The sequence below is a fragment of the Cornus florida genome, unplaced genomic scaffold (assembly GCF_030987335.1).
Source record: "Cornus florida cultivar Cherokee Brave unplaced genomic scaffold, ASM3098733v1 CherokeeBrave_3.0.0_Hap2_Chr02, whole genome shotgun sequence".
In the NCBI taxonomy this organism is placed as follows: Eukaryota; Viridiplantae; Streptophyta; class Magnoliopsida; order Cornales; family Cornaceae; genus Cornus; species Cornus florida.
The window spans coordinates 29663184-29688370 of NW_026775572.1; the positions used below are offsets into that span (position 1 = coordinate 29663184).

A 25187-nucleotide genomic window follows, 5' to 3' on the forward strand; every position below is an offset into this window, starting at 1 on the left:
TTTGGATATAAATATGCCTATAAGTATTAATTAAACTCGTCAAATCTTGGAGTCCAAAGGTACGCAAAAATAAAGGTAACTTGAACCAGCCAACTCGATACGAACTCAATCTTTTATAATTTTGGGATGAAAAACTTAAACACAAATTTAATTAGAGTTGGGTTTGCACTCTAAATCTAAGTCACACAATCTTTCTTAACAGATATCGTCCTCACGTTTCGAATACGCTCCGCACGTCCTAACTCAAATTCTCACTATTTTTAATATAATTTTATCGCTCTCATGCTCTCGCATTTACTCTCGTTTAATGTGACTTAACTCTAAACAATTCAATCTCATATTATAGTATTAATTATATATATATATATAAATTTTAAATACATTATATATAATATACATTTTTCTTTTGAATTTCTTTTATTCAAATGACCAGAGCCAAGCGGAGTTTTTGACTATTTGAGCTCGAGTTTCAATGAGCCCATACAAGAGCGCTAAAGTTTAATTTAACTTACTTGCGGAGCTAGACTGCAACTTATTGTTTAATCAATTTTAATTATGATCTCGCCTGAGATCATATTGTTAATGAGGAAAAAACAACTATAATTCGAAACAATTCCTCACAAACAAGAATTTAATCAGGAGCCTTCTGTTCATGAGCCTTTTATCGAGCTTATTCACAAATACCTATTCATGAACATGTTTATGAACCTAATGAGCGGAGTTATGAATGGTTCAGGTACAACTCGTTTGTCAGGCAAGCTTTAAAATCGAACTCCAACAGTTTACTGAACAAACAAACTTGAACAGAGCTTTAATCGAGCGCTGTTCATGAATAGCTCATCTCGTTTGCAGCCTTACCGAATTACGCTTTCAAGTTTCCACCCACCAAGCAAAGCAAAGCAGTAATCATGCTTAAATGAAGACGGATGCACAAACCTTTCTTTCCAGAGTGATTACATTTTTTTCACTATTTGATTTCATATTCTGAAGCCACAGGAAAATTCTTTCCCTTTCAAGAAATGAAAATGCAATTTTTTTCCCCATTAATTCCATTCTCAAATAAATTAACAACATGAAAGATTTCCCATCTTTCTATTTTGGAAACTGGGCTACATTATCAAACCAGGAACCATTAATTTCTAATAGACTTTTGAGGTCAAGGAAAGGAAAAGGAAAAAAGAAAATGGAAAAAGAAGGTAAGAAATGAAGAGAAAATAAATGGCTTAGCTCTGGAGAACAAGACTCTTGCCTAGAATAATGTCATCTGTGGAGAAATCAGCCTCTTTCCTGAATGTTCCCCTACCGAAGTCTAGGTTGTAGGAGTCCGCAAGACCTTCCACCAAGTCGAATTCCGGTTTCCACCCAAGCACACTCTTCGCCTTTTCAACAGATGCAAAGAAGTGCTGCATTTCATCATTTATGTAAATGATTGTACAATTAGTCACGAGGAAAAGCTAACACATTTTCTTCCTGATATACAAATTCAAGAGTATTTAATTTAAACTTGCAACACTAAATCCAGTGAAATTTTCTATGACACGTGTCAATCCGTCCGCCTTTTCAGTTGAACATCTTCCTCACTTTGGGTGTAAGTCATTAACAGTTTTGTTTGATGTGGAAACACATCAACATATGCAGCTGTTTAAACTTATATGCTGTCACCTCAAGAAAGTCGCAAAGCGTATCAACCATAGTTCTACTATAACACAGTAGGTACAATGCCTAAAGTCTGTTGCTCCTAGGAAAACACAATAAAAGTATTTTCCCTTTGACTGTTGTGAGATGATTGCACAGAGATAGCTAACGAAAGAACAACTATGGTAGTCTTCATTAGTTTACTTTTCATGTATTAACAACTGAAATTTAATTTATGCATCCGACTTACCTGGTCCCGGAAGGGAAATGCTTTCTTTTTCCCAAAATCGAACTCCTTTGGGTTGTAGTGAATAATCTCGGGCTCTGGGAATCCTGCTGCCTGTGTAAAAATAAATGTTAAACTTTACTTTTCAGTAAGTTAAGGGGTATTAATTTCTTCAGCAGTATCGTTGCTAGAATTACCTTGGCACACGCCCTTGCTAACCCATCAAAAGTGACATATCTTTCTCCTGAGATGTTGAATACTTGCTTGATGGCTTTTTCATTACCAAGAACCTGAATGAAAGCCTTTGCCAAATCCTGGGATTTGTTCAACTTCACTGTATTAGATGTATGTTTTTCATGGTCCCGATTTCTAGTGCATATTCAGATTTCTAATTTGGAGTTTCAAAATGTTATGTGCAACTGGCCATAGGTGCATCAGCCTGTTTGGAAACAAATTTTCTGGTGCAGCTCCCAATATCTCTTCAAAGTAAGAAGTGAAGGAGGAGAAATAAATAGAGTGTCACTTCAGCAGAATGCATATGTTTCACACCTTGAAATGGATCTTTCTAACTTGTCCCAATAAGCAGGACATTCTAGCTTTTCAGGATGCCAACAGTGGTTCAATGAAGTTGCTAAAAATGTTTCCACTAAGAATAGCTATAATAATCACTAAGGTGGTTGCTTTTAGAATATCATTGAAGTGGATATTAGTATATTGAGATTGTAAATTCACTAACCTTTACATGACCAAGTTGCGTTATTTGTATCCCTGAGTTGGGGACCGGAATTGGGCGACCTGCTTTCAACCGATGGAAGAACCACTCTTCAACAGGGTTGTAGTTCAATGGCCCATAGATATAGACTGGCCTCAGAGAAGTCCAATTAACATCCCTTGATTCCAACAAGCTCTCTGTGTTAAGCTTTCCCTTGTGCCTACTCTTTGGATCAACTGCATCAATCTATCACCAGGCACAAACAAGTGAGAATTAAAATGGAAAAATGGTAGATGATAAGTGAAAAATGATGGGTAGAAAGGTCTCTATGTTGCAGCGCTTTACAAATGATGGAGGTTTTTAATCCACCATTTCACAAGTAATACAGCCAGAAATGACACTAATATAAGGACTGCCAACAAAGGAATTGGATTTGCAGGCTTGAGTTCCCAGATTGGTAGCCAAAGATAACTTTCAAATTCTGAAGCCTAAATCTAGGAAAAGAAAAGCTTTACTTCACTCATTTCCAGCCTTTACTAGAGTTTCACTGTTTTGGTAAAGTAAGCGGGAAAGCCTAATTAACACATGAAAAAATCACTGAACGAGTAAATTAAAAGTTTAAAATTTAGGCTAAAATTTAATTACTTCTAGCACTGGATCACTGTATAACTGGAAAGGACGTTTGTAGAGAAATAAGATGCTATGCTCGGTTCTTTGGACCAACCCTACTAATTTCAGAGGTCAAATGTAAACGTTAACATTACTACAGTAAAATCTGCAACAGTTGGAGAATAGACTTTGAAAAACAACAGTTATAAATCTGACCTCACAATGGGGTAAAAGATCGGATTTAAGATAAACACCAGCTGAAGAGCAGTATATGTACCTGATATTCAGTAGAAAAATTATATTTAGTGAAGGAAACTATTATTTTACTAATCAGTCCAACCAAAGTGCAGTACATTAGTTCAACGCTAGTGACTAGTGACTGTCTAGGCCATCACAATGTCATCAATTCAAGCATGAATTTCTCTAGTACACTTTCCAACTAAATTTATCCACGAAAGATCTAACTTTTCTACCGAGGTATAAGCATATCTTTTTTTTGATAAGTTACTGACATATAAGCATATCTGTTTACAGTTATCATATTTAACCATGGCACTGCCTTTATTCTTCTTTTTAGATGTATTAGTATAAACAATGCTAATTGACACTTCTTTATCTCATCTCTGATTGTAGTCTTGCTCTATTTTGATTTTCAAATGCATCACATATGTATAAAAAAAAAAAGAAAAAAAAGAGGACAACTAGAAAGAAAAATTGGTAAATCAGGACAAAATAATTTTGCACCTTTGAACATCTGTTACTAGTTAATGTGTTATTTTTGTTGCTTCTGATATAGTAGATAACATAAGCAAAACCCTTTTTCCCAAAAATTTAAATATTTTTTCTAATTTGGGAATTTCTTCAGATTATAGACCAGGAAGGCCAAATGAGGCCCTAAACTAAAAGACTCTATTACAAATACAAGACCATACACCCTCTTTGTTTGAATGATTCAGAGTATCTTACTAAAGTGAATAAATTAAAGTTCACAGCTTACTGTTCTAGCTTTGGTAGTGCATCCAATATGGGTTCCACTTCATCTGCCTCTCGTCCTGAAAATATACCAAATATATATAAAAAAGTACTTGAATACAACAGGAAAAGTATTAAACACCTTTTGTCAAGATAAAACAAAAAGAATAATACAGATCATAGTGGGAGAGGAAGAAGAAAACATCAAGTTTATCGCATAAGGATCGCCAAAATTTGAGTATACGAACCATTTATATCATAAACAACATCAAAGCCTTCAGCTGAGAGACTGCTTTTCACAAATTCAAAGTCCTTCCTGTCTCCTTTCAAGTGCAAAATCTATACATGGAATTTACTATTACATTACTCAAGATCAGATAAGTATGAAACTAAGTACGAAGAGATGATACAGTATCTGAACATGGATTTTTTTTTTTCTTTCCTTTTTTTTTTTTTTTTTAAATGTGAAAATTAATAACCTTGGAAGAAAAATCAGCATAATCCTTGTCTGATTCACCAGGCAATTGTTGGGTGATGGGAGCTTTTCCTCTTGTAAATAGAGTCACCTGCATTACAATATACATCTTTTGTTTATGGAGTGGCAAAAACATCCTTGAAAGTCGATCCCTAAAATAATTGATTACCGCGCCACAAGGTAGAAAGATGGTTAAATTTTCATGATGAGAGGAAATTATTGAATTAATATCTAAACTCAAAAGTAAATTGTAAACAGGAAGGGAGAGGGGATGGCTATACCTGATGGCCCTCTTTGACAAGAAGTCTTGACAAAAACAAACCAATGAATCGGGTGCCTCCCATTATGAGGATTTTCTTTTCGCTTGATGCGGTAACATTTAATGCTCCTTTTGGCTTCCATGCTTTTCTTCTATACTGCACCATCATTGATGATAATAATTATATTAATTATTCCCAAGCAAATATATATATATATATATATATATATATATATATATATTTGCTTGGGAATAATTATATATATATATATATATATATACACACACATAGAGAGAGAGAGAGAGAGAGTTGTATGCATGTGCATGTGTGATCCTCAAGGACTGCTTGTTTTTGGGTAAGAATGAGGCATGATCTACATCTTCATTACTGGTAATTCGTTTAAACCACTAATTCATGGTCTGTTCAGAATTTTGAGAGTTTTTTTTTTCCTTTTGCTTTTTGATTTTATTCTCAATAATATATAAGAACGGTACTCCCAAATGCTAGCCAAATGATGACAAATATATCAGCTTGTTCACTAATGTCATAAATGTCATGTTAATTAGATTCTGAACGCTATTCTAGGGTCAAGAATTTCTGGCAGAAGGCATGTAATAGTGCCCTTGCCACTAGGGAGAACTAGTTCTTCAGAAATACTCAGCTTCTCCTATTTGTTCCATTTGGTAGTGAAGTGAAGACCACTGACATTCAATGTTTAAATGCGTTGACATGGTATTGAATGATATGGTTAAGCCAGAATTTATTCAATCAATGCAGTTGTGGTTGATGGGGTTGCTGAACAGTCTGAACTCTTATGCTGAGATTTTTTTGACCTCCAAAGTGAAGTATTCTATCTGGGATGGTGAAGATAAATTCATGTTTGAAAAAAGGCCTGTAATCATAAGTCTACTATCAGAAGGGCTTCCAAAGCATGGGATGATTATTGCTGTAAAAACATCCTTAATTTTTCAGAAGGGTGGTCTTTCAATCATTGGTTCAGGATTAACTATTAAGTACTTTTTAATCCCAAGTTTGTAAAGGCTAGCATGGTTGCGGTGGCGTGCAATAGAAAGGTTGCTGGACAGAGTTGCTAAGATTTCCATTTCCTCAGGTCTGCAAACACAAACCTTCGCAGCTACAGAGGCTTCTGTTAACGCTTCTCCTTTAAGATTTCCCAAGGAGATTAAACCTATTAGTTCAGAAACCCTTTGGTGGAAAGAGGCTATAAAGCTTTTTCTTTTTTAAACCAACAGGCCAACGATATCAGGCCCTTACTTCCCAAAGGGAGGTCAGGCATTCAAGCCTCAGTGGAGGCATGTGTGTGTGAGTACCAACTAAGGAAAAAAAAAAAAAAAAATTCCTTTTCAGACAATGTCTTGAAGTGAGAATAGGGTGGCCCATTGAGATGTTGGGTTGAAGGCTAGAGGAGAGCTTCCATTGGATTAAGTTTCAGTGGCTCCTCCTGAGTTATTTTCTTTGCTTTTAGCTAATTATTCAGAGTTGTGTTTCTCCATACGGGAGGTAACGCTGCGTACATTTGATCCCCGCAATGGCGGGAGCCTCGTGCACTGGGCTAGCCCTTTTTATGCTTTGTATTAATGCTTGGCTGATAAAAGAACCTCTACATATACTGATATACATTAAGCTCATTGAATTATTAACATTCTAATGAGAAATCAAGCATTTCTCCTTTCTATCAATTTAATATCCAAGTTATGGAAATTATGAGCTAAATGTACTCTTCAGTTTGGCTAAGAAGCTAATTCTAATCAAATACTTGAATCTTGATGTAAATTGAAATCAAAACATGCCATGGGTTCAGTAATGTGTTGTGCAGGTGGGTAGTTTGAGTCACAAATTTGACCCAAATAACAATAGCTCCACTTATATAGCATTCTAGATTTAGTTGGGATGCAAACAATATATGCATATTATATATATATATAAATACAGAGAGAGAGAGTATACCTGAATTGAGGTGTTTAATCTGATGCCAGTGAATTCAGAGAGAGAAGAAGGGAGGAGAGAGAAAGAAGGTTGTTTTTGCTGCACCACCACCAATCTTGCCATGGTACCTCCTCTCCTTTGGAGTAGTTGTGTCCGTTAGAACTGAAATTTGAGGGCTTGGGAGGCTGCCCATCATCACTTCTTTCCCACTTTGGACGTCTCTCATTCTTACAATTAGGATAAGACAATGACCCCACTCATCGCCGGTTATTTCCAACCCTCCCCAGCCTCTCCTTCAACTTAACCCAACCAGGGATATTATGAGAGGTGAAAATCACATAAATTCGTTGATTTTATTTTTATCATTTTGTATTATTATTATTATTTTTTTATTACCGCTTATTTACTCTTTTTTTTGTGACTAATATAGTTTGAACTCTCAACTTCCATGTGTAAGATATTACTAGACTAAAAAGTAAATCCTATTGAAAATATTTTATTCAAGTTTTATGATCTGCTTATTTATTTGAAGCCTCGTACAATTATTCAAATTTTATGACCAGCTTATTTATTTGAGAACTCGTAATAATAAATGATCCTGTAATTCTAAGAAGATGAGAATCCCTCATCAATTTTTATTTTATTTTATTTTATTTATTTATTTAATGTTTATCAATGTTTCTGTATACTTTAATACACACACTAACAAACAAAAATGAATATAAAAAATTGTAAATATATATTTTTTATAACTAAAAATAATAAAGAATAACATATCATAAGATCATAAGATGTAAAAGATTCAATTTATAACTTAATTAAATTAGCAAAGTGTTTAGAATGACTTTTAGTTTGGTTGATTTTTAATTCCAAAATAAAATGGGATGTTGAAGAACTTGTTTCATTTTTTGTTGGTGTTGTTTGATAAAATTAAAAATTAAGCACTAAAAATTTTAAGTATTGAATTTTAAGCGATGAAATTTTAACCGTTCAATGTATTACTATGAATACCTCTTTCATACTATCTTGAATTTAAACGTGAAATTAATTAAGATTATTTGTTAAATGCAAGAGTTAAAATCTAAATATTATACATGTTACATTTTTGTCCTCAATATTTTGTACCAATAATGTTGTTATAAAATATACTATATATATATATATATATATTAACACGTGTAAAATAATGAATTTCACCAAAAGAAGTATATCAACTCAACAAATATATGTAAGTTAACAATATATGTAAAGAATCTAAAGATGGTACGCAGGAAAAAATTATATTCTAGGAACAATTATGTTAACCGGGCAGAATTCAATATTAATTCAATTTTCATTCAACTATAATAACTTAGCTCAGTTTTAAATTTTGAACATATTTGGGTTGGCTCTAGTTGAGGAGCTTAAGTTGACGAAAAAGTTGGGTTACAGATGGGGATTAGAAGTTTTGCATTTAGGTTGAGCAAACCTGTAATTGATATATTGCCACGTTTCTTTGTAAAAAGATTAACTTAATGCGTCGTTTTCCAGCTATCACATCTAAAATCATTTCATTTATATATATATATATATACACACACACAAGTGAGAGAGAAATCAAAAACAATTATAAAATTGTGTGGGATTGTAATATAAAGTGCATGACTTTTAAAAATGAAATATGTATTAGAAGGAGGTTATAACTCACGCAAATCATTCTATTCTTATTTATATTAATTTTGCATCATAACAATAATGGGAATGATTACATTGCATGCTGTTGATTATAAGTTTAGATGGTCTATTCTTTTTTAAAATCATCTCAAATGAAAGGTAGTCATTTATGTAGACCATCCCGTGAAAGCAATCCCTAATACAATGGAGTTATATGGCATTGACTTGTTGGAAAGTATTTATAGTTTGTTAAATATTATTTGTGTTCACATTTTTCGTTTGAGTAGAAAAGAGCAATGCTGCTTTTTATGATATTGGAGTAAAGTACTAAAAATAAAATTTCTTTTATCATTAACTAAAAGAGAACGGAAATGCTGGATAAGGTTGCCCACCAAATCAACAAGTTTAATTATTTATTAAAATAAATGTTTGAATATGATATAATGTGAAAATGACACAAATTCATTGATTTTATTTTTATTGATTTTTATTGATTTGTATGGTTTTATTTTTATGGATTTGTATTATTTATTTATTTATTTATTTATTTATTTATTTATTATTATTATTATTATTTACACCGGAGTAATGTATATACCTCTTGAAATATTTTACTCAAGTTTTATCATCAGCTTATTTATTTGAAACCTCATAACATTATTCAAATTTTATGACCAGCTTATTTATTTGAGACCTCATAATAATAAATGATCACATAATTCTAAATTATTTAGCGCATTTTTATTATTTTATAATCTTGTAGCTCTTTAATGGCACTCCGTACTTGGACAAATTTATATAGAGAGATTTTTTCAAAATTTCATTGAGAGCAATTTCAAAATTTTGTAGGTACAAATACAAAAAAGTATAAATTTAGGAGTGTAAGGATCCCTGTGTTAGTGTCTCCACTCTCCATGAGAATTCTTCCATCATTTAAATACAGATTTTTAAAAAATGTTTATCAATGTTACATACTTTAATTCTTGATATACAAACTAACACAAATGTAAGTAAAAAACTGTATATTTATATTTTTTATAACTAAAAAATTCAATTTATATATAACTTAATTAAATTAGTAAAGTATTTAGAATGAATTTTAGTTTGGTTGATTTTTAACTCCAAATAAAATGGGATTTTGAAGAACTTGTTCGATTTTTCGGTGTTGTTTGATAATATTGAAAATTAAAAGCTAGAAATTTCAAGTACTAAATTTTAAACGAACCGTATTAATCACAAATTGATGAATTCATTAAGATTGTTAAATGCAAAAATTGAAATATGAATGTTGTACATATTAAATTTGTGTCCTCAATATTTTATACACGTAATATTTCTGTAACAGATACTATATATATATATATATATATATATATAATATAAACACATACATAAAATAATGAATTTCACCGAAAAGAAAAAGGAGTATATTAACTTAGCAATATGTGTAAAGAGGAAAAAATTATATTATAGGAACAATGACATTACCTTGATTAAATCCAATATCAATTTAATTTTCATTCCTATTTTAGCCGAACTGAGTTTAAAATTTTGAACATATTAGGATTGACTCGAGTTGAAGAGTTAAAATTAATGAAAGAGTAGGGTTACAATCAGATTAAAAGTTTTACTCTTAATTGAGCAAAATATACCACCTTAATGAAATTGCTTAATCTATAATTGATATATTGTCACGTTTATTTGTAAAAAAATGTTTAAAACTTAATGTGTTCTCGTTCAACTATTACATCTAAAATATTTTCATGTAAATCTACATTGTTAACAAGTGAATCAAGTACATATATAAAATTATGTGTGATTATTGCACAAATATAAAATTGTGTGTGATTGTCAATCATATGAAATAAATTAATGTAAAGTGAATGACTTATAAAAATGAAGTATTTATTAAACGGAATTTAGAATTCACACAAATCATACTATTTTTACTTATATCATAACAATGGTGGGACGGATCGTTCATTATAAATTTAAATGGTCTACTCTTTTTAGAATCGTCTCGTGGGAAGGGTACTCACCTACTTAGACTAGAAGCACCGTGGAAGCCATTCTAATATTAATATAAGGAGTTATATGTAAATTGAACTGTGGACGTCTGGAAGTGAAGAAAAAGAATCATGTTAATTGAAATTTGGTGATATTGGAGTAAACTAAAAACAAAAATCCATTCACAGGAGAGGGAAGAAAGAGAAGGCCAACTGTAGAAATTTTATATTCAAAGGACAATTCTTCTGAAGCCTTGTGCCTTCTTTTATAGAAGAATTAAGGTTCTGGTGGGCTTTTAGGTCTTCTGACCCATCCTGAGTGAAATTAGAAACATGTTGTTCAAGATCCGACAAATCACAAATTAGGGATAATTTTACAGACACCCCCACTAATTTGACCAAATATCAGTCTAAAACATCTTTCGAAAATAACTATCACTTAGGTCCATTTTTGATTTTCCGTCACAGTCTCCATTAAAAACATGTGAAAATACAACTTTGCCCTTATTTTTTTAATAACATTTATTTCAGAATATTGTATTAGTTAAAGACAATTATACCCCTGACAATTATACCACAAATAAAATCCCTAAACTTCATCATCTCTCCGACGATGTCAACACCCTCTTTGAATGAGCATTGGGTAGATGGTGCTGTTGGCCGTTGTGGTGGTGGGTGGTGGTTCCAATAGTAAAGGCTTTTTTGGTGGTGTTTTGAGTGTTGCAGAAGAGAGAGAAAATGTATAGAGAGATTGGTGGTTGGTGGTCGGTGATGATGGGGGTGGTGGTGGTGGTGGTGCTGCCGGCGACTGTGGTTACATAACCCAAACCCATTTTTGTTGTCAGGTGAGGTTGACGCGGGGGTTGGAAGCGGTGGCGTGGTTCACAGCAGAAACTTCAGGCGACAGAAGCAGCAACGTGGTTTAGGGCGGTGACGGCGAGGACGAAGTTAACCCGAACGACGATGTCGTCTCCAGCATCGGCGAACCAGGCACCGAATGAACATCTTGAACTAACCCCTTTTAGCATTCCCAAAAGATTCATTCTGTGCCTCCACATCACCGACACCGAATCCGAAGGCCCTCTATTCGCGCCGTTGAGGAACCAATCCTCCGATCTTGTAAAGTTTTAGCAAGGACCCAATTGGGGAGGCGAGACGACTTTTGGGTTGCGGCGGCCATATTGGGCGCTGAGAATGGTTTTGGAGATATGGCTGGTGAGGTCGGAGAGGGTGGTTTGGTGCTCAGCCACCACGATTCGGCTGTCGCCGTCGCTGTCTCTTGTGGCGACATCCTCGCCGGTGTCGGTGTCGGTGGTGGTGTAAATCAAACCCAAACTCGGCAACGATGGCTGCCACCGAGACCCACAAGACCCAACAAACCCCGCCGGAGACGAATCTGAATCGGAATCGGACTCAAACCATGGCAAAGACAAGCTCAGCACCCCGTCGCTGGAATTGCGCCACACACGCCGATCGACATCTTCTTGAGGAGAGCAGTCACGACGTGTTGGAGGTCCTCTTTACTGCGATCGACGACGATTGGTGGTGGTGTTGTGCTTGTGTGGGTGTGTGTGTGTGTGTGTATGTCTGTGTGTGTGTATATATATATATATGTATGTGTGTGTGTGTGTATATATATATGTATATAGGATTATATATATTTCTACCTGTATATATAATATAATTTGTAAATTTATAAATTTTTAAGGGGCCATATTGTCTTTTAATACTGATATTTTGTAAAAAAATAAATTAAAAAAATGAGGGTAGACCAAAGTCAAGGGTCAAACCAAAGTAAAAGGGTAAAAATGTCTTTTTATATGTAAAAGTGTTCTGACATACCTGCAAACTAATTTTTGGGGTGTGAGTGAAAAACGGAGCAAACGTTTGTAACGTGTGTGATAGTTATTTTCTAAAGATGTTTATTTGGCCAAATTAGTGGGGTTGTCACTGAAATTATGCCTTAAAATTATTATTAATAAAATATTTTAAAATCTAAAATCACCTTACCATCGTCTTTAACAAAGTTTTCTATCGCTTAAAATTTGAACCTTTTTATTCCATGTGTAATATTTTAAGTCAAAACATAAAACGAAAATAAATACACTTGTTCAATGTTACACTGAATCACGGGCTGTTTTCAATTTTCGGGCCTGCACCATCTTAGCCTGAACCCTTTGGAAAATTTCCGCTTATGTCGGGCCTGGAAAGTTAATTTCATTTCAGGCTGATCTATTTTTCATATCTGGGCCGGATCATCCCGGCCCGTTAAAATCTCACTAGCAAAGCTTTCAAATACGGAGTAGTAAAACTTGGGGAGATTTAAGTAATTAAATAAAGTTTTAGGGGCTTACAGTGACATGAGATTTATACCTTAAAGGACAAAAATCAGGTCCGAAATTACAATTTTCTGTATGAAAGTCTTTTCAGAGTGCGAGAAATAACGAAGATCTGCTTTCTGATACAATTTTCATCTCGCAATATGGATCTAAATCCGGTAGGTTTAATCATATCCACTTCTTTCTCTAGCTGAATACGCATATACATCTCATATATAAACTCACATATTTATGTATGAGATTTTAATTTCTGCAAATTTGATTCAGCTTTACCTAATTTTTAGAGCCGGAATGATTAAATTAGGGCAATATGCATTTGTATGTAATATATTCTTATATATTATAATGATTGTTAATGATAAATCTCGTTTAGAATGTCAGTAGCTAGGAATCTGGATGCTATCTTTTCTCGATTTCTTTGTCTTATATCGTAGATCTGTTATTGAATTGCATTTATCTTGGTTTATGATACATACTGACCCTAAATTATGTTGTGAATTGACAAAATTTATTTCCATTCGCATTATATGAATTATTGTTTACATAATCAATGTGTAAGGGAGATACGGTTATGGCGGTGGCATAGTTAGAACTCATTTTGATTCTATCATTAGATTAGTTAAAAATAATCCTGCAATCTTGCGTAAAGAAATATGAGATTGTGATGTGAGAGAAAATAAGTACAATAGACTAACAATTTAATGAACATGAAAGTAATTTTGTGCAAATATTGGGTTAGTTGCAAGAACTGTTGGAATGGTGTCTTCAGAATGAATATAACTGTGAAATTTTCGGAGCCACTTTTTTTTTTTTTTTTTGTTGCTTGAGAAAATAATCAAAGGTTAGGATTTGAGTAAGCGGGTGTGATTTTTGAGTACTTTGGTAATGCAACCTTTGACTCTGAGAAAAGACTTTTTTGACCTCTCCAAGAAGTAGGAAGTGTGGGCACTTCTTTGAGGATTGCTTCATTAATTTGTTCTTTGAGCATGTCAATATTGGCAAGCAAATTTGTTGACGGAAGCTAGTGGGACTTAGTAGAGTTTTTTATTTTAATTTTTTCTTTTTGATAATTCGAACACTAGTTTTTTGCTCTTGCTTTATTTGTTTGTTAAGCTATGTTAATATTTTTGGAGAAGGTGGGGAATGCTAAAAATTTCCTCTCGATTTTGGGTTGGTCTAGTTATACTTTTAAACTACATAAACCAAACCAATAGTTTATTATACTGTTGATTGGTTGGCTTAAGTGGTTCTTCCAAGTTTCATGGAACCATTGGGATTGGTTTGCTTCTAATTTACCCTCTCAAACCGAACCGAACCAAGCCGTTTGTGTCATTAGTTTAATTGTCAAATTTTTGAAAACTGTTATTTGAAAACAAAGTAAAAAAGAAAACAAGAAAAAAAAATACTGTCTTTTATAGATCTTAAAATTTTTTTTTTTTTCAAAGTCTGGAAAACTATTTTCATATAACTGTACCAAACCCTCCCTATATATTTTATTATCCCCTCACCTTGCTAATATTACATTTTTTTAAGATCTATTGTCAGTGTCTCTATGTTGTGTCACTGTTTTATGTTCATATCAATATTTCGTAGTCGACTGGTCAACAATCACCTTGATGGGTTGAGTGCCTCTTGAACTCCTGTTGACTGGTCCATTATTTGGCCCAAGCGGACCAATGTTTAATGATGGACCACTCTACTGAAAGGTTTGATCAGTTCACCTTTCACAAACTGCTCTAGATCAATTAGAAATGTTCATCCATTAACAATGGTCGTCTAGTATGTGTTAGGTCAACTAATTTGGAAATTAGCCAACTTAAACCCCAGGTATCTAATTACCTACCATCTCTAAGGTGTGTGATCAAATTATTCGAAGAATCATGTTGGTGATGCAAAATTGCTTCTGCCTTAGATCTTTCAGTCAGATCTCGATGTCTTACAATCAATGAAGTGACTCAATGCTATCATTCTAACTTTATATGATGGTCGTAAAATAGGGAACACATGTAATAGACCTAATAGAAATAAATATGGGATGATGAACCATTTAATCTATTGGAATATGGATTATCCCTGATAATTTTAATCTGCAAGTGTAATGAAAAAATGGTGGATCATCATTTTCTTTGTTGTATCAAAGGTTGGGATTTTGGAATTCCCCTTTTTATTTGTTTAAGGTGTCTCGAGGCATGTCTAGTTCAGTCCATATTCAGTAGTTGAAATTGCAAGATTGTTTCAGAACTAACCTACATCTATCTTCTTTGGTGTATATACAAAGAAAAAAAAAGGGAATCTTTGTTGCTTACTTTGAAGCTTAAGGAGATTCTCCATAGGTCGCTGTTCCTTTGGAGTTGATTTTTTCAATTCTGGTTCCCATTTGGATCCTTTCACTTGTTTTATCCCTTCGTAATTGATGTATGCTTTGCGGTAATAGACCTTTGGTTTAGGTTGTGTTTGGTAGGAGATAAAGGAAGGGGGAGGGAGGGAAGAGAGAAGGGATGGAGTGAATCTCCATCCTTTGCTACAAGGGAAAGTTGGAGAGAATGGAAGAATGGATAGATGAGGCATCATTCCTGGCCTATCGTTTTTCATCCTCCATAAATGGACGGAGAGAGGAGGGAAGAGAATGATAAGTATGGTGTATTATGAAAAGTGATGCTATTACCATTCATCAGTTTTTTGTAAAATTATATAATGAGGGTATATTGGTAAAAGAACATAAAACCTTCCTTTCCTTCCTTCTTACCAAACAATGGAAGGTGTCACCTTCTTCTGCTTCCTTCCACTCCACTAAACAAAAAGGGAGAAGGGAGACTTTTCCTCCCTAGGGATGTCTCATCTATCCTTCATACCTTTTTTTTTTTAATTTATTTTTTATCATTCGCACCAAATAAAGCATTAGCCTTTCTCCTTTTTTGTTTTTATAATCGGGTTGTATTGTTATGTTATGTACTTCTTCCTTTCCTTTCCCTTTTTTTTTTTTTTTTTGGAAAAGGAAAAGCTCTTGAGTAGGAATATAATCAAAATTTGTTGCATTCACCCATGACAATTGCCTTGAGGGAAAGTCATACTCTGCGAAAGGAGAAAAATAAGAAATCCATTTATGAGTATTTCTATCACTTGGATATTTGTTGTTGTGTTGCTTGTTCATTTGTTCTCTCTCCCTCTCTTTGGGGTCGGGTATCTGGTGTGACCTCCAGGTCATAATGGAGCAACCTTACAATTGCGCCAGACCCACCCTTAATTTTAAGGTTACTGTTTTAGTTATTCCTCTCTTGTTTGTGCAGCCTGCAGGGGAGAATTACGCCAACCCAAAGATATGTTTCTTCCATGTATTCTTCAAGGTCTAGTACATATGAGTTCTTGATATTTTATGTTCGGGCTTTATTTGTGATTGTGTAAATAATGTAATATCTTAATTCTCCTATTCGGCAGGGTGCAGCTTTGGCATTTTACATACTTTCAGCCATCTTTTTTGATAGTTTCGTTATCATTTTCGTGGTCACTGTTCTTCTTGCTGCTCTTGATTTTTGGGTTGTCAAGAATGTGAGTGGGCGTATCTTAGTTGGTTTGAGGTGGTGGAATGAAATAAATGATGATGGCGAGAGCGTGTGGAAATTTGAATGCCTTGATCAAGAGGTTTGTGACAGCTTTCATGCATTTCTATATGCATTTTTCCTTGGTCATACCATTATTTCCCCTTGGAACTCCTGCAAGATATAAATAGTGTCACTTTTTTTTTTATTTTTTATTATTTATTTATTTATTTATTTATTTTTACTTTAGATTACATTGGTCTCACATATATTTTATCCTTGTTATTGCTACAGTCATTGGCTCGAATGAACAAGAAGGATTCCTGGTTATTCTGGTGGACCATTTACCTTACAGTAAGAAAAATGTTTCTTCTGATTATAGCATGTAACTGCCACCTAGATTGTCAGTGTTCGTTCTTCAAATAAAATGGAAAATTTTCCAAATGCATGAAAAAAAGTTAGCATAGATGTAGATTAGCTTGAAGAATTTTAGGTAATGCAAAGAAAAGTGACATAGTTTCTAAAAGTAGGATTATTTTAAATTTTGTATTAAATACCAATGCGAAGAACTGGGAATGATAGAGCTAATGGAGCTTTAGGCACATGTATAAAATTTATAGGTGAAACGTACATCATAGATTGATACCATTCAGTATTCAGTTGTGTCTCATTTTTTCTTTTCGGTAAATAAGTTCTGTTTCATTTTAGTTATAAGCTATATCCTGTACTTCTATAAATTATAATAGGTTCTTTTCAATAAAGGTTTCTGTTCTTTTATTCTCAGGCAGTTGCATGGATTGTGCTTGGAATATTCTCTCTCATAAGGTTTCAGGCTGATTATCTCCTCGTTGTAGGAGTTTGTTTGACCCTCAGCATCGCAAATATTGTTGGATTTACTAAATGCCGCAAAGGTACACTGACTATCAGTTTTTTTAACCTTTCAGAATTTAAGGCTTCTGATATTGTTTGGCCTGAAATTGAAATTTAGTTTTTGGGCTTATGCTGTGTAATATTGCAAATCTCCAACAATTCAGCAACAATAGGGGTTGCATTGCTATTTTACATCATTATTAATTCATCATTTTGTGGAGATTTATTTTTTCACTAGGAGATATGGGAGTCAGGAATTAATGTTGCATTAAGGTAATAAGAAAATTCTTGTAATTGTAAGGAATCAGTTCATGATGTCTAAGTCGAGGTCATTTGGAAAGAGAAATTAGGATTATCTAGTTTACTCATTAAATAAACATATGGACTTATCAGCTGCATGTTTTTTTTTTATTCAATTTACTTTCTACATGATGAATTTTCATCTAGAGTATGTTTTACTGGTTGCTTTAGCAATATGTTGGCCATTCTCTAAGCTATTGTAATTCTGTACTTTTTCCCCCCTTGAGAAGGTAGGCTTAAATGTCATAATAATTAAAAACAATAATATTATAATAAACAATATTATTATTATTTTTGCGAACTTTACTTTGGCACCATTTCTTGAGGCATTCAAGGAAAGATCGTTGTCCTCAGTGCTCACATTACGCTTGTGTCTGTGACTCTGTGTTAGACAGATTAAAGCAATCCCTAAAAAGCGTTGAGCGGTGACAACCCATGTAGTAATCATGTTCCAAAGTGAAAGGGAAGTGAGTATCAATTGACTGGAAAAATGGAGATCTTCTGGACAACATATCATATAGGCAATTGTTGTACATAAAGTTTTGGTACAAGTTTTAAAAGCTTTGAAGCATTTGGAAATGTGAAACAAACTCATTTATATGTGAAGCTAAGCACCCCCCCTTCTCCAAAAAAAAAAAAAAAAGAAGAGAGAGAGTAAAAGAAAGAGGAGACAAGAATGATGACAATGTATATTGATGTTCCTGCCTGCATTGGAAACAAATTTTGGAATCAAAGAGAAGGCACCAGATCTTACAAAAAAAAAAATTGAAATATGGGATATCAATGTAAATAGTTATTGCATGATGTGCCTGAACTGAAACTAAACGTCAACATCATATGTAAGTGCAATGTATAAAATATACCAAGTTCGCAATTAATAATAAAAATGAACATTTTTACAGATGCAAACAAAATTTTGTGTAATAAATATTGTTCCTTTGATGATACAATCTTTAATTGAAGCTAAGAACCTTGACCTTAGAATTTCAGCACATAATTGTAGCAAATCATTTAAATATAGAAGTTGATCGCAAAATGCTGAAAGAAATTATCTGTGGTTTTTGAATGCATTGAAAATATTATTCAGGGGTTTAAATTTGAGCAGTCACAGACTAAATGCTTTCCCGAGGTTGTATCCCTAATGAAATCACAGGCAGAGGCACAAAAGTGACATATCTTAGGTTGCTCTAACTCATATTTAGTTGTGAATTAATTGATAGGTTTATCCATTCATCTTTTGAGGGCATTGTTGCTTTGGTGGCGTTGTCCATTTAGTCTGCTAATAATTGAATGTTTTTAACTGGGATGTCCCAGCGAAGGAAAATGGAAAAATCAAGACATGATTTGGAGTGATGAATGATGATGGGGGAAGCCGCAATCTATTTACTAGTTGTTAATGATCTGATTAATGCAACCATTAAGTCGGAAACTATGTACTTCTTCATTCAGTCCGGGAAAGATATCCAGTGTAAATGGAATCATGTTATTTTGTTCTCTGCATCATTTGAAGGCATAAAGGAGAATGAAGTTATCAAAAAAGTATAGTCTTCAACATTTATTATGGCATGATATCGAAATAAGTTAGTTGCATGAATTTCAAAGGTTGTTTCAATCCATGCGACTATACGGAAAAAGTGCTTATTTAAATGCTAATCAAACTCGTAAAATATTGCCTCCCTCTAGAATGCGATCACTTTGTTCCCACTGCTTGCTGCTTGCTGTTGTTGTTCTTTGCTATTGCAGCTTGAAATGTTTTTCCTCCCCCTTACTAATAATATGTGGCTAGTGGCTACTCTGCCTCGTTTCAACTTTTGTTCTATATACATTGCAGTTTTCATCTTTCTTTTGAATTGTTTTTTCACAAGAAAATATAGTTTTCTCATATTTAATTGGCAGATTTATCCATTAATATTTAAGGACATTGTTACTTGGAGGTAGTATCATTTTAGTTCTGGTGACAATTGGACTCTCCTGACTGGGATGTCCCATCCACGGGGAAAGGAGAAATTTGAGACTTAATTTGGAGATGTGAATTAGTACAGAGAAGCCTTTAGCTCTTCTACCAATTTTTAATGATAAGCCTTTTTTTATCCGGGGGTGGGGGTTAAAATGTTAATGCTGTCTTTCATCTTTGTCGAAGCATGATATTGAAATAAGTTGGGTGCATAAGTTCTGAAGCACTCCTATGAATTCAACCGTACAGAAGTGGAATTCTGAAGCACTCCAGTGAATGCAACCGTACAGAAATGGTCTTTATTTAAATGCTAACTGTTCTGCCTTTTTTTTTTTTTTTTATTCCCATAAATATAATACTGCCTTTTTAGAATGTGCTCTCTGGGTGTTGTTCATTGCTATTGCTGTTTTGAAATATTTTTCTACTACCTCTTTAGTAACAATCTGTGGCTACTCTTATCTCATATCAGTCGCTCTTGTTTATATGATATTATATATGTTTTTTCTTTTGAAATGTTGTTCACAATAAAAATTGTTTGGTGGTGTTCTCAGATGCTAAGAAACAGATTCAAGCATTTGCCTCCCAGACCATTGCAAATCGGTTCTCATCGACATTACAGTCTGCATTTAGCGTTGTCTGAGTTCATACATGAAGAAGGGAAAGGGAACAAAAGAACCGCGGACAAGAAACTTAGAATTGCTATTGGCATTTACCAAATCACTGTGTTGGATAATATTAAATTTGGTTCTTCTTAAACTACTATGAAGGTGTAACAGGGCCGATTGGATATTTTGTATGACTTTTGGGAATTTTGAGATGTTTTGTATAGAATGAATATGAGAGGATCTAGAAAATTCTTGAATTTTTGGAATTCAATTAGCCTATGCTTTTCTTCTTGTTTATATCATGGTTCACTTGGATATAGTTTGAAAAACAGATTCAAACAATTTGTTCCCCAATAATTCTCAATCACTATATGCCTTTTTTATTTGTATATTTATATTAACGATGACACTTGGTGATTCCAGCAAGAAATATAAGAGGAAATTTAGATTTAATTTGGTTCACAACTTCTGAAACAATATGAATTATGGGGAATAAAGCAAGGAAGGATGAAGAGGATTTTGGTTGACCTTTTGAAGACCATTTTAGTTAATTAAAAATTTCATTTGGACAACTTTTAACAAATTTTAGTTAACAAACCTAAATTAACTAATAAGACAATGGAATAAGACCTGTAGACTTGATACAAAGCTAAAGTCAGAGGGCAGATTAATGTTCGAGCAGTGCCACCAAAATTTGGTGGCTGCTCGAGTTCGTATATCTCCTTACAAAATGAGCTTAGGCCCCCACACACATATATTTATTTATATATATCATAAACAACTCTTACTTTTTGTCTAATAGGAAGTGAATTTTATTTTTGCACAGAGTTAGATTGATACGACTACGACTGTATTGATTTTAATACACGGCTACGTTATACCAACCTAGACGCCCTGTATTATGCTATAAGATAGTATAAAATTCTAATTTTGAGGCTATGAACATGTACAACTAAAATGAGTTCTAAGAAGCTACTCTCCACCTCTCATCATCATCTGATCCCACCAATGGTCCGAAACTCTCTTCAGTGGGTCCAAAACTGCACTGCCCAATCGAAGCCACCCTTTCAACCAAAGAAACCCGCAATCTTAGCCACCAATGTCATCAAATCATACTTCGAAAAGGGTATGATCAGAGATGCACGTATGCTGTTCGATGAATTGCCTGAGAGAGATGTTGTTGTATGGACGGTCATGATTGCTGGGTATACTTCTTGCAATTATCACAGCCGTGCGTGGAATGTGTTTTGTGAGATGATGAGGGAAGATTTGGAAAACCCAAATGAATTTATTATGTCAAGTGCATTGAAGGCTTGTAAGGGAATGAGCTCACTCTCTTGTGGTGCTTTGGTTCATGGGTTGGCTATTAAACATGGAATGGGTGGTTGCTTGTACGTTAATAATGCACTCTTGGACATATACGCGACGTGTAGTGTTAGTATGGAGGATGCATGCATTGTCTTTCAAGAAATTCACCGAAAGAATGATGTCTCATGGACTACATTGATCACAGGATACACTCATCGCGGAGATGGTCATGGCGGGCTTCAAGTTTTTAGGCAAATGTTGTCGGTAAGTGGCTAAAATGACACTAATTACTACAGGATTACTTGAATGTAAATTCGTTGCATTAGTTATTAAAATTTCAATATGAATAATGTTCAATGTATTTTCTATTGACAATATTCTTGCATTTCTTGGCAAACAGGAGGGAGCTGAACCAAACTCATTTAGTTTTTCAATTGCGGTTAGAGCTTGCACCTTAATTAGCTCTTACACTTGTGGCAAGCAAATCCATGCTGCAGTAATTAAACACGGGTTTGAATCTAGTATTCCTGTCATGAATTCTATATTAGACATGTACTGTAGGTGTGATTGTTTATGTGAAGCAAATCAGTGTTTTCATGGGATGACCCACAAAGATGTGATTACGTGGAACACATTAATAGCCGGATATGAGAAATCAAATAGCATTGCATCCCTCTATATATTTTCACAAATGGAGTCAGAAGGTTTTGGGCCAAATTGCTTCACTTTTACCAGTGTTATGGCAGCCTGTGCAAATTTAACAGTTTTGCGTTGTGGACAACAGGTTCATGGAGGGATTGTTCGAAGGGGTCTTGAAGGGAACTTGGCATTGGCTAATGCCCTTATAGACATGTATGGCAAGTGCGGTAACATAGAGGATTCACACAAAATTTTTGGTGAAATGTCTTGCAAAAATTTGGTTTCTTGGACATCTATGATGATTGGATATGGAAGTCATGGTTACGGAAAAGAGGCTCTAGAATTGTTTGATGAGATGGTCGGTTCTGGTATTAGGCCTGATCGGATAGTGTTTGTTGCAGTTCTGAGCGCTTGTAGCCATGCTGGACTTGTAGATAAAGGTTTGAGTTATTTTAAATCAATGATCAATGATTACAATGTTACCCCGGATCAGGAGATTTATGGGTGTGTTGTAGATTTGCTAGGACGTGCTGGAAGAGTTAAGGAGGCGTATGAACTGATCGAGAGTATGCCATTTAAGCCTGATGAGTCTGTATGGGGAGCATTTCTTGGTGCTTGTAAAGCTTATGAGGTTCCTAATTTGGGCAAATTGGCAGAAAGGAGGATATTGGATTTGAGGCCAAATAAAGCAGGGACTTACGTGATGATGTCAAACATTTATGCTGCTGAAGGTAAGTGGGAAGAGTTTGCTAGAATGAGGAAGTTGATGAGAGGAATGGGGAGCAAAAAGGAGGCCGGGAGGAGTTGGATTGAGGTGAAAAATCAGGTTTATAGTTTTGTGGTTGGAGACAAAGCGGGTCCCCATATAGAGTGGGTGTATGGTGTTCTGCAAATGCTCATTCAACATATCAAAGAAGCTGGATATGTCCCTGATTTAGATTGCTTGATACATGACTTAGAAGATGGGAGTGTGGGACTTGAACAGCAGCTGAAGTAGAAGAATTGAGAAGACCATACTGATTGGAAGGGTTGCAGAAATACTTTGGTTGTGAAGCCTAAATCAGTAGACATGGAAGAGAAGTATGATCTCGGGTAACATGATGTCAAACATTGTTGCAGCTAAAGGTAAGTGCTGAGAGTTTTCTAGAATGATGAAGTTAATAAGAGAAATGAGTAAGAAAGAGGCTGGGAGGAGTTGGGTTAAGGTAAAAGAAGAAATCAGGTTTGTAGTTGAACACAAAGTCGGTCTTCTTATAGAGTGAAGTATGGTATTCTTGAATTGTTCGTTGAACATATGAAAGAAGCTGGATGTATTCTTGATTTAGATTGCTTGATACATGACTTTGAAGGTGTGATTTGAACAGCAGCTGAAGCAGGGAAGTTCAGATGACCTTACTGATTTGGATAAAGAAATATTTTGGTTGGAGAACACTAAATCAGGTGAGATGGAAGAGGAAGAAGATCTCAGGTAATATGATGTCAACTATATATGCAGCTGAAGGTAAGTGGGGAGATTTTGCGAGAATGAGCAAATTGATCAGAGGAATAAGGAATTAGAAAGATGCTGGGAGGAGTTGCGCTGAGATAAAATTCAGGTTTATACTTTTGTTGTTGGAGACGAATTGGGTTGTCATATAGATGGGTGTGCGAGTTTTGGAATGCTCGTTCACACATGAAGGAAGCTGGACATGTTCCTGACTTAGATTCCTTGATACACCACTCAGAAGATGGGATTAGAACAGCAGTCGGAGTAGAGAAGACCATACTAATTAATTTAGAAGGGTTGAATAAATACTTTGGTTGGAGAAGCCTAACTCAGGAGACATAGAAGAGAAAGGCGGTCTCAGGGAAAATTGATTTTTTATTGACACGAGTCTCAAATTTATTTTAATTTTGTAAGGCCAAATAAATAACATAGAGGGTGTTGGAGAAAGAAGGCACTTATGATTTCAGACAAAAAGAATAGACCTTTGTTTGTAGATTCAAATTCATTTTGTGTTTACAATAAGTTGTTCTTCGTTTTGTATTGCTACCAAATTAGAAAATGGCCAGTGCAACTAATGCTACTCATGTTCTATGCTTTGGCTACATAGAAATCTGCTTCCTTAAACCCTGAAACGCCATTCTCAAACTCGTGTAGTTCTGATGCAGTTCACTTCTTACAGAGGACAGAAAAGATTTTGCATCGCCTTTTTATTTACTTCAGAACATTTTCTGTAGCTTGCATCCCTTGTTGTATTTAATGCAGGTGATCTTCTTTTTTTCCCTTCCCGTTTTCTATTCTCAATTTCCTTCATGTATTGTCCCTTACAGATGTCTTTATGACCAATTCGAATTATATTGCTCTTTATTTCGTGCCTGTTCATATAATTTGAAGTTGTTCAGGTGCTTATGTGAACAAATCCAAGAGTTCTGTTCATGGAATACAAGGTAATGGAATTTTATGGAGTCAAATTTTGTACACTCTCATCAGAGTTTCAGTTACAGTTAGAGCAGCCTGAAAGGGTGAAGGGGTTGATAGATTTAGGGTTAGATGGTAGATGTATGTAAAATATAAATATATTAATATAATAAGAATCGGATTGGATTGGGTTTTCTGAATCTTAATCTGTGAACCCGATCATGATTTTTTATTTTAATCAGACAAATTTTCATTGATTTTGTCCAAATCCTACTTTTCTTCTAGAAAAATGATCTTCTTCAAGAATTTTTAGCGAGCTCTCGGATGGAGCAAGCTTTGGTGTCATTTAATGAGGTTCTTTAATAATGCCAATGCGTATTCTAATTTTTTCTTTAATTTAAAAAGTAACAATAAAAAAAATTAGTGAAATAATCTTCACATTTGTGTTGTGTACTCTTCAGTCTTCACATTACCTGTATGTTTTTTTTTGGGGAAGTCACATTCCTTGCGTGGTGTACTCTTCTTATTGTCCAATAGTTGTTTTTTTTTCTTTCTTTCTTTCTTTGGTTTTTTATTTTTTATTTTTTTTATTTATAGAAAAAAGTAAATATCACAATTATCCTTCAAAATTACTGTAACATTATATAATTATTTCAAAAAGTAATGTCACATTCCAATCCGACCCAATTATGTGATGGATCTTTCAAGAAATGTTTCGTATTTGTTCCTTTTTCAAATAT

General features: G+C 34.2%; 3 protein-coding genes across 3 annotated transcripts; 2 read left to right on the forward strand and 1 right to left on the reverse strand.

Annotated features, from left to right (window-relative positions):
* Positions 1-1020: 1020 nt before the first annotated feature.
* Positions 1021-7021, reverse strand: LOC132294529 (chloroplast stem-loop binding protein of 41 kDa b, chloroplastic). The gene is made up of 10 exons (XM_059792424.1): positions 6858-7021; positions 4911-5045; positions 4634-4720; positions 4403-4493; positions 4180-4234; positions 3399-3459; positions 2598-2819; positions 2059-2175; positions 1886-1975; positions 1021-1403 (listed from the first exon to the last, which is right to left on the reverse strand). The coding sequence occupies exons 1-10, from the start codon at positions 6957-6959 to the stop codon at positions 1224-1226; spliced, it is 1140 nt and encodes a 379-aa protein (XP_059648407.1). The 5' UTR covers positions 6960-7021; the 3' UTR covers positions 1021-1223.
* A 5841-nt stretch (positions 7022-12862) lies between these two features.
* Positions 12863-20396, forward strand: LOC132294531 (Golgi apparatus membrane protein-like protein ECHIDNA). Its single transcript, XM_059792426.1, has 6 exons — positions 12863-12992; positions 16122-16178; positions 16270-16473; positions 16665-16724; positions 17155-17281; positions 20046-20396. The coding sequence occupies exons 1-6, from the start codon at positions 12978-12980 to the stop codon at positions 20132-20134; spliced, it is 552 nt and encodes a 183-aa protein (XP_059648409.1). The 5' UTR covers positions 12863-12977; the 3' UTR covers positions 20135-20396.
* Positions 20397-20519: 123 nt separating this feature from the next.
* Positions 20520-24112, forward strand: LOC132294530 (putative pentatricopeptide repeat-containing protein At1g56570). The gene is made up of 2 exons (XM_059792425.1): positions 20520-21671; positions 21808-24112. Exons 1-2 carry the CDS (start codon positions 21057-21059, stop codon positions 23041-23043), a joined length of 1851 nt encoding a protein of 616 aa, XP_059648408.1. The 5' UTR covers positions 20520-21056; the 3' UTR covers positions 23044-24112.
* Positions 24113-25187: the final 1075 nt, after the last annotated feature.

Bases quoted from the DNA above. Each gene is read 5' to 3' on its own strand.
- LOC132294531 (XM_059792426.1), top strand. The intron at 16,474-16,664 runs GTTTGTGACAGC...TTATTGCTACAG, and splicing joins TTGAATGCCTTGATCAAGAG to TCATTGGCTCGAATGAACAA. The intron at 17,282-20,045 runs GTACACTGACTA...TGGTGTTCTCAG, and splicing joins ATTTACTAAATGCCGCAAAG to ATGCTAAGAAACAGATTCAA.
- LOC132294530 (XM_059792425.1), top strand. From the start codon at position 21,057: ATGAGTTCTAAGAAGCTACTCTCCACCTCTCATCATCATCTGATCCCA. The intron at 21,672-21,807 runs GTAAGTGGCTAA...CTTGGCAAACAG, and splicing joins TTTTTAGGCAAATGTTGTCG to GAGGGAGCTGAACCAAACTC.
- LOC132294529 (XM_059792424.1), bottom strand. From the start codon at position 6,959: ATGGCAAGATTGGTGGTGGTGCAGCAAAAACAACCTTCTTTCTCTCTC. The intron at 2,820-3,398 runs GTCAGATTTATA...GCCTGGTGATAG, and splicing joins ATCTTTTACCCCATTGTGAG to ATTGATGCAGTTGATCCAAA. The intron at 2,176-2,597 runs GTTAGTGAATTT...AACAAATCCCAG, and splicing joins CGCAACTTGGTCATGTAAAG to GATTTGGCAAAGGCTTTCAT.